General features: G+C 47.5%; 1 protein-coding gene across 1 annotated transcript in view; it reads right to left on the bottom strand.

The window, feature by feature from the left end:
• Positions 1–2756: 2756 nt before the first annotated feature.
• The window catches only part of pxdn (peroxidasin), a gene marked incomplete at its 5' end in the record, with an annotated part of 42889 nt that continues 30263 nt past the window's right edge, over positions 2757–15382 (bottom strand). Inside the window, 9 exons of the mRNA XM_079229661.1 lie at positions 2757–5398; positions 6259–6372; positions 6526–6658; positions 6852–6963; positions 9123–9331; positions 9492–9626; positions 9875–10371; positions 10485–11491; positions 14534–14691. Coding sequence (XP_079085787.1) covers positions 5255–5398; positions 6259–6372; positions 6526–6658; positions 6852–6963; positions 9123–9331; positions 9492–9626; positions 9875–10371; positions 10485–11491; positions 14534–14691 — 2509 coding nt within the window. The 3' untranslated portion in view covers positions 2757–5254. The remainder of the gene's footprint in view (positions 5399–6258; positions 6373–6525; positions 6659–6851; positions 6964–9122; positions 9332–9491; positions 9627–9874; positions 10372–10484; positions 11492–14533; positions 14692–15382) is intronic.

Raw genomic sequence — 15382 nt, forward strand, 5'->3', positions numbered from 1 at the left:
CAATCGTAGTGATGCGCATATGGCTTTTGAAAATATATTTTGTGCACCGTGTCGTTAACTTTTTGGGATAAAAACAACTGCTGGAAACGGTTGAGTGAACCCTTAGTTAGTGATCACTAACTTGTGACCAGAAAACCAAAAATATGAGCAAAAAGACAGGAAGAGTGTTAATTATCTCTTCCAGGGGTAAGCCTTGGGGGAGATTGTGTGTGTGTGTGTGTGTGTGTGTGTGTGTGTGTGTGCGCGCGTGTGTAAAACGATTATATTGCTGTTTGCTCGTGGAATGCATCCCTGACAGTCACCTTTCCAAGAAGCCCTTTTGAAACACATCAACTGGCCGTGCAAACACCTGCAGCAGCAACTCAGAGGGCTTGCGTGTCAGTGCTGAAAACACCAGCAGGGGAGCCCTCTCATGACATTTCCCACCTATTGGCGGTGACAAGCCATCACTGCAGTGCTTTGAGTCCCGGGATGCAAAGCCTACCCCCCCCCAGTGGGACACCGCCTCTCTCTTTCATCCGCCTCGCTCTGCAAAGGAGAACGATGAGGGGAAAGAATCCCTCACCTGAGGTGCAACACCGAGCGCCAATTGCCTAAATGAAATTCCAGGAGGTTACGTGACGAGTGGGGGACGAGAGGTCGGCCGTGTAGTCGGGGAGGGGTGCAGCCCACAGGATAATAATCAGAATGTCCACCTCTCTCCAATGTAAAGATGTTTCATTCAAACAACAAGCCTGGAGGCGGAGGCTCTGCAGCAGATATGTGAGCAATGCAGAGGAAGTGTTTGTGTGTTTGTATCCTCCAACAATAGAGCTGAAGGTAGGGCCTTGTTGTCAGGGTGATAGTGTCTTTTCCTGCCTGGCTGGAAGATGAAGGTTCTTTTTTTATTTATCTGTGCAGCCACTGGAAACCTCATTTCCTGGTCCAGTGTGTTTTTTTTTCTTCTTCTTGTTTTTTTCCAGAGCCTCGACCCGCTAGCTGCCAGTGCCGAGTCCACAGGGGGAAGTGAAGAGGACGAAGGGAGGGGCCGAGGACACATGGGGGAAGTGAAGAGGACGAAGGGAGGGGCCGAGGACACATGGGGGAAGTGAAGAGGACGAAGGGAAGGGCCGAGGACACATGGGGGAAGTGAAGAGGACGAAGGGAGGGGCCGAGGACACATGGGGGAAGTGAAGAGGACGAAGGGAGCAGCCGAGGACACATGGGGGAAGTGAAGAGGACGAAGGGAAGGGCCGAGGACACATGGGGGAAGTGAAGAGGACGAAGGAAGGAGCCGAGGACACATGGGGGAAGTGAAGAGGACGAAGGGAGGGGCCGAGGACACAGGGGGGAAGTGAAAAGGGACGAAGGGAGGGGCCGAGGACACATGGGGGAAGTGAAGAGGACGAAGGGAGGGGCCGAGGACACATGGGGGAAGTGAAGAGGACGAAGGGAGGAGCCGAGGACACATGGGGGAAGTGAAGAGGACGAAGGGAGGGGCCGAGGACACAGGGGGGAAGTGAAGAGGACGAAGGGAGCAGCCGAGGACACATGGGGGAAGTGAAGAGGACGAAGGGAGGGGCCGAGGACACATGGGGGAAGTGAAGAGGACGAAGGGAGGGGCCGAGGACACATGGGGGAAGTGAAGAGGACGAAGGGAGCAGCCGAGGACACATGGGGGAAGTGAAGAGGACGAAGGGAGGGGCCGAGGACACAGGGGGGAAGTGAAGAGGACGAAGGGAGGGGCCGAGGACACAGGGGGGAAGTGAAGAGGACGAAGGGAGGGGCCGAGGACACATGGGGGAAGTGAAGAGGACGAAGGGAGGGGCCGAGGACACAGGGGGGAAGGCGACAGGAGGAAGCAGACAAGTATTTACCTGAAAGCAACTGATTCTTGCTAATTTGTTATTCATGTTGTTTCATTCTGATTTATTTCATTCCAAAGAAGGAATAATTTCATCAAAGCAGCGGTATCAATAAATAAATAAATAAAAAATAGTTTGTGTGCCAGGCAACACGTGACCAACTCCACATGGTTACGGTTCTCCGGCCTCCAACATGACTCCCCTCTCAGATATCACTTCACAGCTGCTTTCTGTCTGCACACACTGGCTTTAGATAGTCACGGCCCTCGCGCCAAAACCTGGGTAAGAGCAGAGGAAGGACAAAGGAGGGTGTAGTCAGCTCTACTTGAACCAGCTGACGGCAGCATGCTAACCTGCTGATGTCAGGCGCTTTGAAGCTTTTGCCAGGACAATTTGTACGTTCATGTTTTCATCCAGGGGCGTTTATATTTCTCCATGCTCTCTAAACACAGAGCACATACATAACATTACTGATATTGCCTTTAGTTTGTATTTGGTGCAGCCTCTCTTGTGACTGAAATGAGTATTACAACAACGAAGAATTACAAGAAAATAAATTATATCACCAGCCAAAATGACCCTTTTACCTGAACTTTCTTAACCACCTATTACACAGAATTTGAGTTTTTTTTTTTTACTAGCACAGCGATTAAAAGAGAATTAAGAGTTATAGGAAGTAGTTCATCCTCAAATTTGCAAATGCACATCTCAAAAGGCGCTGTAGGCTCTCAAGGAAGTGCAGAAACTACCAAGAAAGTAAGTGTTCGCTCGATTGAGCTCATGAAGCATCCGTGTTGATGACGAGCAGAGACGCTGAACACTGATGACGGGTCACATCTCTCACAGTGATCTCAGCTGGCGAGCTGAAAAAGAACAGGCACCAACATGCAGCACTATAATCCAAATGTGGCATATTTATTTATTTATTTATTCTTACTGTCGAGAGGCGTACATTACAGTGCAAACCATTCTTTGGCAAACGTACAATACACATGTCATGATAGGTTCTATTATATCCACATTGACCACTGGAGAAGGGGCCGAGGAGGGAAAGCATGTTCAGTCTCGCAGAGCAGTGCATTGCATTGACACTTGTGGAGTTTTTTTTTGGGGTGGTGGAAATAAAAACAACAAAAAAAAATGAACTAATTCAACAGATATATGAATATGAAGACTGGTAACTTAGAGAGCTCACAGTGCTTTGACAGGTAAACCTCGGGGCACTTGCCAAAATGCATTCAGCCTGTAAATAAAAAAAAGAGAAAACTCATTCATACAACACAACGTTTATGAAAATATATCAAAATACTAAATCCACTCAAACGTACACACTTTGGTGCACATGAATAAGATGTGTACATGTAGGTATTGTTGGAAGAGCCACAATCAGGAAGTAATGGAGAGAAGAAAAATATGTTTAAACGGCTGTAAACACACAGTTTGCTGTACAAACCTGTCCAGTATATTTAAACATTCAATATCATACCAATTTACCAGGAATCCATCTGGAATCCCGGACGGAACATTCCGGAGAGCATTATTTCTGTTGGGTGACAGATGCTCGCTCAGGACGTCAGCGCTTAAAGAAAACAATTGAAAGGAACCTGCAGCCTCTTCCCCAAAACGAGGAGCCAAACAGGAACACAAAGACGTGACTCGTGTGCATCGGGAACAATGGGTGGTCCAAGTACAGTACATGTTCAGGACCGGCTGACAGGGGCGGGGTCAGCGGACTAAAGCTCACAATGGCAAGGCCGGAGACTTGTTTTGATTGACACTGTACCCCAATCACGAGCGGCCCTCCCCCAACATCACCCCTGGCTTACCCTCTCATATGGCTCCCATTACAGCGGAATGAGGGTCAGAGCGCCGGAGAGGCCTGCGCTCCACACATGCTCTGCCAAATGACGTCACCCCGGGGCGAGGAAAAAAAATACAAAAACTTCAACATGGCAAAGAAACATGAGCAAAGACGAGCATTCCTCACCTATATCAACACCGCAGGGGGAAATATCCAAACGCTGAACACACATGAGGGGGGGAAACAAAAAGACGTAGAAGAGGGAGAAGGCAAAGTGGATGCTGGACAAAGGAATGCACGGCAGAGAGGAGCAGTTAGGAAGCAGTCCTTCAGTTGTGTGTGAAGACTAAACATGCACAACAAACAACGTGGAGCAGGCCACAGGGACAATACTGCTGTGGTAGAGCTAGCAGTACCAAGTCCTGACCTCATCACAACATTCATACAGAGTTTCACATGTGCTATTTAGGTCACTGTCGGGAAAAACTAACTCATACATTTGGCTTTGAGAACCGAGGGAAATACTGGGTCAAAGTTCACGACATTACAGTGGTAAAAAAAAATGTATTATCTTTCACTGCTTTCTGAAAGCAAAATGAAACTTGGAAAGGAGCACAACAGTGCAAGAGCTGGTTTGAGTGTCCTGCGATGGGGAGTGCTCCGCGGCTCCACTTCACTCAAGTTCAGGACAGGCCAGCAGAGACGACGAGGAAGTCGACTAACGAGTTGTCCATGGCTAGAGGAGCAGTGATCAGTAGACATCTCTTTTGCATTACAAACATGTTCCTAGGGCTTCACATTATCTTCATATGTAATCATTTCTATATAAAAAGGTAGGGGGGGGGGAGGGGGAACAAAACAAAACATATTCATAACATGATAAAAAAAAAAGCACCTTGAATAAAAGCTGAAGTAAATCTATTCATACAAAGTCTTTTAGTTTGAAGGAAACCATCCTCTCAATTGTGATTTATCATAAAAAGGCATATACTGAGTGTTTATAGGTTGTTTTCCGTACAAAAGACAATACTTAAAGGTTTGTATTTAGTGATTAAAATCAAAAAAGGGGGGGAAATAGCACCAGTTTTCGGCATCTCTAACCTGAGAAACTTGTGAGACAACAGGGCTGCCGCCTTTCAATCTACTTCCCTTTCCTGCTGGTCGACGGCATGTGGCCCTTCGGGATTGTCCCCGTGTGTAACTGGCAGGAGACAAACCCAGTGGCTGTGTGTTACACTTCAGGAGCCTCAGAGGGCTCCGAGCAAGGAGAAGACGTGTCCGTCTGTCTTGTTTACAATCCACCTATTCATCCATCCGTTCAGTAATAAATCCATTTAGTGATCACTGGCTGCTGGCCAGATTTCAAACAGAGCCTCAGGCTGCTGTCCCTGGTGGGGGCAACCATCCAAAAAATTAGATCACCCCCCCCCTCCCCCAATCAACGGAAAATAATACAAAATGAAACAAAATAACAACTGAGGCTATTGGGTCTATTGAGGCTATTGGTGGCTGTGGATCGGCACACCTTCATGAGTCCCCTCCGCTCTCTGGATGTCTGACTGTGTGACTTTCAGCCACTGGAGTGTGTTCGTCGGGGGGGTCCTGAGGGTTATTCGTGGTGGGCGTCCGGTCGAGGCGGCTTCTCAACATCGGCCTGTTCACGGCACACTGGGCAGCAGGCGCCTTTTAGCTTGACGGGCCGTTTGCACTCAGCTGGTGGACAAGACTCCACAAAGCAGGTCACCTGGGTGTCCTGAGGGTGGGGAGCAGAAGGGGCGACAGGTCAGTTCACTTATTAGATTAGACTGGATGGAATGTTCCTGATCTGGCAGATACCAAGATACGGGAGGCAGAAAAACATGCATCAAACTTCTGTATAGTATCAGAAAATGTGTCTAAATAAGAAAAATAGATGTATATAATGTGAACACAGAAGGATTTCAATGCGAGGGGAGCTGGCGCTGTCTAGTTTGGCACAGAACAGAAAGAGAAACCTTCTGCCTACAACTATAAAGTGCTTGACGACATGGCTGAACAGAACAACGACGTGCTTTGTTTCAGAGCAACAGCATGATGTGTCGAACATAATGATTCTCTCCCAGACAATCCTTCTCCTTGTGCTTCACCCTGCCAAATTGAATCAGAACAAAAAATCCTCCAATTACAGTGAGGCGTGGACGGTGGAAAGAGACAGCCGGGGGAAGCCGAGTGGAACGAGAGAACCATAAAAAAGAGAAAAGCGGCAGGTGTGCTATCACATGCGGTGAGCTAAATACACTGTGAGAGGGGAAAGATGGCAACACAACGGGAGTGGGAGGGGAAGAGAGGGCTGAAGAAGAATCAGGGGCAGCCAGGATGGAGCTGCCATCACCTCTGCCAGCAGTTGGCAATGAAAAAGTGTGAAAGATAAATAATGAAAGGCAGAGAAGTGGCCGGCACACGCAAACACTGTGGGGAGACTGGTGCCAGGAGCTGGAGGAGGAGGAGGAGGAGCATTTAAAGCGGGCGGACTTGGAAAACCATGGAGATAGTAAAACCTGATCAGTCTGTGTGGATTCAGAACTGTGTGTGTGAGGAATTTGCACTGCATATTGACTGCTATGTTGGACATACTCTGCATTCACATATGGTGCAGGAGTCCTGCTTCCAGCGGTCTCCATCCGTCCGCTCACGTCCCTCGCTGTCCACGCAGTCGGTCTTGCTCAGACGAGTCTCAAGTCTTTTAATCTGCAAGACACGAGGACACAAGCATCTGATTGTACCTCGGCGAGCATTGATATCTGGCACAACAGTGTCAATGAAAAACGTGTCTGAGTGTGCGGGGGTTTGACTGTCAAGTGTGTGAGACTGGCATGCAGCATGTTCAGAGACGAGACTCACCTGCTTTCGTAAACTCGTGATTGTCTTCTGCATGTCGGAGACAAAGTCCTGGAAGTCGTTGATTGACGGTTCAGTGCTTTTTTTGGAGGTCACAGTGACATTTACAATACTTTGTCCGGCTTCCTTCACTGGGCTGCAAAGGCAAATGTACAAACGCCTTTGATTGAAACGTACAAGTTCATCGTTGACGTAAATCTCGCCAATGCTGAATTAATGTGACAACACAGAAAACGTTCAGTTTCAAGCATCAGACTCCGAGTCGGCGTTTCAGCTCCACGAAAGTCACATACGGTCACACATTGTCTGTATTTGTCCCACTGTGTCACCTGTTTTCCTGGACGCTGTTGGCCAGTCCCTCCTCTTTGTAGCTGTGCTCAGCTGATCTGCGTCCTCTGAAGTGGTACGACAGGGCGTTGAACTGACCCTTGGTTCTGCAGTCTGGAGGGGATAAGCACAACGCAACACACTGGGGTTCACCAACTGAGGCACAAACAATCACTGACGACAAGAGGAAACTTTATGGTTGAACCCGTAGACTATGAAATACGGAGTCTCTGTGACGTCAGTGAAAAGTGATTTTTTACACCGATAAAGTTCAAAACAAATAAAGTTAGTATCATCATCAATAACAAAAGGGAACCTGTGCAGGGAAATAAGGTTAATGTATTCCATCTCTGCACGAACATGCAAACACATCCACCCACCCATGCAGGCCATACATACACAAAACAGGAAAGCATGAACGCTGACGCCACTTTCTCTCTGCTTCAAAGTGCTGATCTGAGACTTTGAGGCTGATTGTATTACCATGACTCCCTATCAGGCTGCCACCACTGCACCCAGATCAAAGGGAGAAGAAGGACCCACACACTGTCTCAGAACCCTGCTCCTGCCCTAGATCACACCTGGGGCACGCTGAGCGTCAGCATAGAGCAACGAGAGACGGCCCACAATGCACCTGAGGATAGATGACTGGGACCAGGTCGGTCCTGCTGGGACCTGGTCCTGTGGTGAGGCTGCCCTGCCTCAGAGGGCCTTTTGATTCAGAGTCTGTAAAAGGTAACGACTATCTAAACACAACAGGACGTCCTGTCGCGTGCTCACACACTCTCACAAGTGCATTAACTTCCTCCCTCCCTCTTCTTTCGGCCAGGAGATTCTCTGTTTGTTAGCTTTGCTCTTTCCTTGTACAATATGTCGAGGGAGGTGAACGCCCGGGTCAGAATCTGGGATGAAAGGAGAATAATTAAGAGGCACCATGTGTTGCTTATTAAGGTGCTTTTGCATTGTTTTGTTTTAAACCCTGAACGCTGTAGCTTGTTCTCCGAAGACAACGAATTGATGAAGCTGCCACATTTTGTTTTGGAAGTTGAGACCTAAAACTAGACTTGCCCTTTTTTTATGTCACAAGAGTGTACTGAACTCATTTTCCTCAAGTGTCTACATCACACAAGAATTCACTCATCTCAAATGCAACACACATATTTTGGGAATAAACGACAGACACACGGAGGCCACACTATGTCACTAAAAAACATTGTACTTTCCATTTACCACCCAGAAGATACTGGAGTAGTTTATAAACGGGACTCTTGGAGCATTCTTGGATCATGTTGCTCCTGCAAGCCCAATCTCAAGGCTCAGGAAAGTTCATCATTACGTTTGCTCAATTATTATTAAAAGATCATCGCTTGGCTTTCAGTCCCTATTATCTATTCTAATCTCAGCCAATTATTTGTTTCCCAATGGATCCCATCTTCAAATAAATGACACAAACAAGCAGTATAAACCCTATTGCTGGTTTATTATCACAGCAGGGTGCCTCTTCATTCAGCTCCTTTTCGCCCCGTCGGCAGCACCCACGGGTGGAATGTTTAAACATCCAAATACAATCGCTTCCCGGCACAGGTAGCTGGAGCAGTCTGTGAGAGGTACAGTATTGGTTAACTTCTGTCATGAGTGTTTCACTCAAGTGTTGCTCCAGCAGAGCAGCAATGACATTTCACAGCTTTTGTGTTCCAACTTTGACGCTGATTTCACAACAAAACAAAATCCACATCTGACAGAAGGAAGAAATGATCCCAGACGGCGTTTCTCTCCGGTCAAATCTCCTTTTCATTATGGAGGTGCTGAAGCCTGAAACTATGTTTATTCTTCATCTCTGCCTCCAAGTTTCACACACAGTCAAGCCACTAGCACACATGATCTGATATGAGCCGTACAGACAGAATAACCCGAACCCTTTCAAAGGGGCTGCTCTCAATTGCAGCATAGAACAAGTGGTAATGTGAGGCCAGGCTGCTTTGAACCAAAGGGTGAGGATACTGTGTGGCTTTAATTTGACTAAGCAGTCCCGATACTACACCACTGTCAGCTGAAACGTCTCGGCAACTTCCTGTGCTGCTACACCATGTGCACTTTCATCATGAAGGAAGGCACACGCTTTTAAAGATGTGAGAGGTTATGATTTCAGAATAATTCACGCCAACACTGGAAATGTAAAACCGAGCCTGCAGATCTTCTTACAGCACCTGTAATTCATGTTTGCAGCTAATTTGTGTAAATCGATACTGCCATGAAAGACGTTTCGAAGTCACCTTCGCAGCAGTCCTGCCACATGCGCAGGTCAATCTGAGGGATGTCGTCACAGCTGCCGTAGCCGTGGGGCAGCTCGGCCACCTTGAAGACGTCCTGCTGGACGCGTGTGATGTTGTCCCCGTTGTCGCACAGCACCCGCGTCAGTGAGGTCTGCTTCAGCTGTGTCAGCTGAGCAGGAGAGAACACGCCTGGGTTTTCATACCAGAACCTGCACCAGGCAGACAGAAGAAAGGGAAGCGGAGGTTGTTTTTTTTTACCACACTTTCACATGATGGAGAAATACCTGGTGCACTTTACATGATTCCTAAAACATACTGTCACAGCAGAGGTTTTATCCCCTCAGACTAACTGAAGTGACCCTACTGTACCTGTCTCCATCCTGCAGGCGTTTGAACTGGGTGCCCAGCAGACACATGAGGGTGGGCCCCACCCTGCTGCCAGGGACCAGGTCTTCAGCCATCAGCGCAGGGAACAGATCGATGTTCAGAGGAGTGCCATACAGCCTGCCACACAGGAACGATAGTCAGGGACACTAAACTATGTGAATGCATTACAATCCAGAAATATTAGTCCCCAAAGTGAATATCAGTCAAACCATGATTTGTTTCAAAATGACTAAGCTATCTCTAAGCTGTTCACAGGCATGAATGACTAGCCTACAGATAACCCAGTTGCATGTATTGCATGCTGGTCTAAAGCAAAAAATAGAATACATCAAAACAATAACAATCATCATCTTGACTATAATTACCTCTTCAGGTTCTCTCTGACGTTAGGATTCTTAATTTCGTTCCTCAGGTCATCAAAGGTCTGAGCCGAGGTCAGATTGCAGAAGACCCTGTAGTCATTGTACGGAGGTATACCGTGGTCCCTTCCTCTCTGTATATTCATGGCAGCCAGGTCCAGAGCCACAGCGTGGACCATGGAGAACAGCCTCTCCGTCAGCTCCGTATTCAGCATCTGTGTGGAAACTCGCATTTTGCCAGCGACGCCAAAGAGCCCGCGAAGCAGCGGGTCGATGCCGCCCTCGTTCACGATGCGGAACGGGGAGAAGAAGGCCCGGTGCAGCGAGATGTGTCCCTGGGGGATGGGCTGGAAGTCCTCGTCTAACCTGTAGAGTATCGGATTGATGAGGGTGTGCCCGAAGCGGAACGCAGCAGTGGCGAAAGAGCTGAGGATGCCGGTGTTGATATTGGGGTTGTAACCGGTGTACGGCCCCATCCACTTCATGCCTGCCTCACCCAGGATCTAGGAGAGGGAACACAACAGTCTTTCTTCTTCATCATTGCGACTTCACTACCAACTAAAAGAGAATGAGAATCAAAACAGAGAAACACTAGACTTAAGATGACAGCTGTTACCTTTGGCAACCAGTGCCTGTAGGTGATGTGCTGCATCTGGGCCCCCACTATCTTCCTGGCCTCGTGGTAGATGGTGTCCCCGTCCCAGTGGGGGTTGAGTCTGAGTAGCTCCGTAGCTATGCGGTTGTGTTCCCTGAACCACACCGTGTGCATGGCGGTCAGACCCAGCTGCTCATTGGCACGGTGATCTCCAGCTAAGAAACATGGAATTGGACTCTCGTTTTCATCCCTCATACACTCAGTGGGAGGTCCAGCAGCAAAGGGCAGGAGAGGCTTCCCTGTCCGCTGGATTATACCCTGCCGGAGCAGACCCCTTTGGCTGGCCAAATCTCGAATTTCCTCAGATTCATGGCGTGAGTTGCCGTAGACGTTGGAAGCGTCGATGTAAGAGGTCAGCTGGTTGATCTGCTCTCTTGGGTACACGCTGTTCATGAGAAGAGAGGTCATCCCGCTGCCGCACACGGGGCTGGACCGGACAAAGAACATGCAGCGGGCGCCGCTCCGCAGCTGCCGCTGGTCATTGGGCGGGAAGTGGATGGGGAAGCACGGCGGGTCATTGCTACAGACCTGAGTGCACAGCTGGCCGTCGGAGAACCGCGATTGGCTGAGGGCCGCCACTGTCGAGTCCAAGTCGTGGTCCAGGAACTGGCCCCACTGCATCAGCATGTGGGTGTAGCGGTCATCGGGAGTGATGGTCTCCGTTCCGATCATGACGGTGGACACCAACCTCGGCAGAGGTAGCTTGTAGCCGTTATGCGGCAGCTCGTTGGCCCCTCTCGGCAGGTTAAAGCCGTTGTCGTAGACCGACTTCAGGAGTCGTTCGAACGCTGTGAGGGAGGCGCCCCACATCGGATGCTGCAGGTTGTTGCAGGTGCCGTCGTGGCTGCGGTACTTCTGGTGGAAACAAATGTCGGAGCAGTTGTTGAAGCGACGGTGGGCCGTGCAGCCGGACAGGTTGGCGATCACCTCCAGAAAATGAGGGGACACCAGGTCGTTGTAACGGAATGCTGCGGGAAAGCGACACAAATCACACATGTAGAGGCTGTTAAAATGCTTCATATACTGTAAGTAACATGCAACGTCATCCAAGCCTTCAATTAGGATACACAGTAACCAAGTGTCTATTACATAATATTCACATCCATTATATTCTAGCAAGCGCCTCCTGTCCCGAGGGCACTAGTTGCAGTGTGTCGCTAACCTGCACTGACTTGCTTTGATATGCAAGAGCTCCTCTGTGAAAGCCCCAGTGTGCAGCATGTCAAAGAGTACGTCTGTGTGTGTGTGTGTGTGTGTGAGTGTGGGTCTGTGGTGTGATATGGTGCATGCATGAGAACAAGTGTGAAATGTGTGTGGCCAACCTCAATGAAAGCTGGGTGAGACGTCCTGTCTGAAGAGCAACCCCCCCACCCCCACACCTTGTTGGTGTGTGGTGTGTGTGTGTGTGTGTGTGTGTGTGTGATTCTCTGTGTTAAGGTGTGGGCAAACTGTGCGGTGTCGCCCTCACTGATAACAGAGATGCAATAAAAACAGCACATTTGTTTCTGCTGACGGCCAGAAAATCCTGGGTTAGCTTGGTTTGGGGCCAGTGCAACAATGAAGCATGAGGAATGAAAACACTGTCTCTCTCTCTCTTTGTTCATATTACACACAGCTCATTTCTCTCCTCCTCCTCCAGCACTAACTCTCACCTGAATGTTTCCCCCGGAGAACCTGAAACTCTTTGTTTACACTCTCTTTTTTCTTTATAAATAGGTTATTGTTCAGCCAAAGTTTTCCAAAGCACCACATCTGAGAGGCCATCCCCCAGAACACAGACTGTGTCACACAACCACTCAATTTGACCTTTGTGCCATTAAATGTAACCCTCCACTACAAAGAGTACGTTCATGCACCATAAAGCCATTTTCCATGCATATATGAATGCAAACAAAGACAGATGTGTATGCATATAAACATCCAAATCCCCCCCTGCTCTGCTGGTCACCCCACACGCATGCATAATTGAGACAATCTGTACACTAACACACACCATTTTAAAATGTGCCCTGTGCTTGGCAGTGATTGTAGGTTCAGTGTTGTGTGGTGTGACAAAAGGCTAATAAAATGTTTTACGGGCTCCTCGTCAACTGCTCCACGATTACGTCCCTACGCCTCGGGCCACGCTTAAGAGAAAATGCCGTACAGATGGAGGGCATATCCGCAGCCAACAGTTGCTCACAAAAACATGGTAAGAGTGCTTGAGAATCAAATTACTGGTTCATGAGACTTTGCTTAGGGGACTGGATGGGAGCTTCTTACTGAATCCAGTGAGACCTTAGCAGGATGGTGTGTGTTTCACAAGAAAATGTCAATTCCGTTCATCCTTGAGGGTTGCTGGGGAAAATGACATTGCCTGCTAAAGAGCGGCCACCGGTTTGATGTTATATGAAAAATTCATACCGTATGGAAGTCTGAAACCGGTATACCGCACAGCCCTATTTACAGCCTCATTAAATCTTACCCGACATATGAAAACGTTATCTGTTTCCTCAACAAAGTTAAAGCCATTTCCCGCGTACAAGTCATTTTATAGCCTCTTCCTATGTATTGATGACTTCATGCATGTCTTACACTGTGTAGATAATTGTCATGTATTAACACATTTTCAAATTCAACTGACTCACTATTGTTTCTGACTGTATCAGCAGCTTTTAGCAGTGTTGACCTGAGAGCCGTGGTCTGCTCAACTGTGACTCACACTACTTCTTCTTCATTGAAAGCATATTAAAGGTTTCATCAGAGACCGTGTACTGTCCACTGAGACACTGCCCCTTTAAGAGGCTATTGCCAGTTCTATCAACTCCAATGGGAGAGGTGAATGACAGATTCATTTCCACCTCATTTTTCACAGAAAGCCAACGAGAGCCATCTAGTCTGTCTGCATCTGTCTAAGCAACACACTCTCTCAAAATCTGGCCACTAACTTTCGCGAACTAATTCATTCTAACAAAATGTATTGCTAAATATGGCTGGCAGCTCTATGAATATATAAATACATTATGCAAATGTCTGAATCCGCACAGAATATCGGCCCATTTGAAAGATGATGCGTTCACTTACTGACATACACACGGAAGTGCATCTGTAATCCAACCGCTTATCTACAAACTACAAAACATCTTTGAACTGAACTGAATGAAGTGATTAGAATCTGCAAAGCGTTTCGTGATTTTCACCTCAGAAAACAAGATGAAAACCATTTTGTCTTGAATGACGTCAGACCTTTCGAAACGCAAAACACCTATTAATCATTTCCTCCCAGCGGTAGGTCGTTCCAGTGGTTATTCCCCATGCTATGAAGGTAGCAGAATCAACAGCAACGGTGGGCCAAAGGCTCCACCCTTCAACACCAGTAAACCAGAGAGCAGACTCCCATGGGCCCTCCGAGGTTGTTCACACCCTGACAGAGAGCAGCGGTACTTGGCTTTCTGCAGTTTTCTGCAGCGACGGAGCGCTCAGACGTCCTGTAAGGACATGACACTCTCCTTCGTGGTGATGCAAGAAAGGAAGCAGGTTAAACATAAGATAAAATAACCTCATTCTTATTATCACCAGCATCCACAATCTAAAGAAACGGTTATTAAAAAAAGAGTGAATTAAGACTTCAAAGTCACGTCAAAGATGTGACTATGAACTGAGCTTTAGGTAACTAAAACAAAAACAGCAGGTTCATGTTCACCAACTCGGCAGGTCCAGCTGCCAATGTTCTTATGCAACGTCCCGATTTCATTTCGTAACAAAAAAAAAAGAAGAGTTCATCCACAAAGTCACAATTGACCCTCCCTAAATCCCGCCCCTCAAATAACAGTTGAGCAAGCTCGGAAACCGGCAGAGCCTAGGTCAACTTTTCCCATTCCTATCATAATATGATATGCTACGTCTGTTTACTACGTCAGACACATCACATTGTATACAGTCACATCTTAAGACACTGCAGACACAGTAGAGGAACAAAACGGTACCGCCCTTTTTGGTAGCAGCACAGACTATTTGATCATGAAACTCACCGGTGCCGTTGGTGTCGACCATGAGACCCTGGTTGACGTGGTTCTGGATGAGCAGAAGCGTCTGCTCGAAGATCTCCCCGGCACGCGCCTGCTCCACTGTGTAGGGGTCCCGTGGATACCGGAAGAGAGCTAGCAACTCTCCTGGGGTACGAGGCTGCCTGGAGGAATGAGGGACAGAGACACGGTGTAAGGGAGGAGGGAGAGAACCAACGAGTGATCGAGGAGATCAGACTATGGATATGATAGTGTGGAGAAAGGTTTCATGGTTAAATTCAATTGTTACGAAGACTTGAAAAGCAGGCAGAGCTTTCTCTGACACTCCAGAACATGTCAGTCTGTGTGGTGTTCCCTCCTGAATTCTACTGGACTGCTTTACTGTCACCTCAAGCTACTTTTGTAAACGTGTCCTACCTAGACCAAAAATCGAGAAAACAGAACTATGTAATTTGGCAAGCACATTTAAATGATGACATAATGTACATATGAGCCAAGTATTGAAATATTAAGACTTTCTTTGACTTCTTAGTGGGTTTCACATTCATTTTTACAAGAATCTGCTAAGTTACATCACTTTTTATTGGATGGCTGGTATAGCAGCAATACATATATTCAAATATACAGTATATTCGATGATAAACATGGAGTATACATGTAGAATACACAAAATAAATAAATATATACATGTATTTTAAACTTTATCATAGAATAGTGGAATCACCTTCCTCCTACAGTTGACAACACTAACATTGGTGTGAACAGCTGTTCACGGATCAAAAGTGCATTTACACTATTGTTTTTTCCTCTGTGGGAAACCGGCTGCATAACAGCATTTGATAATTTGGAAAAGCT

The sequence above is a fragment of the Taurulus bubalis genome (assembly GCF_910589615.1).
Source record: "Taurulus bubalis genome assembly, chromosome: 1".
NCBI classification, from domain to species: Eukaryota; Metazoa; Chordata; class Actinopteri; order Perciformes; family Cottidae; genus Taurulus; species Taurulus bubalis.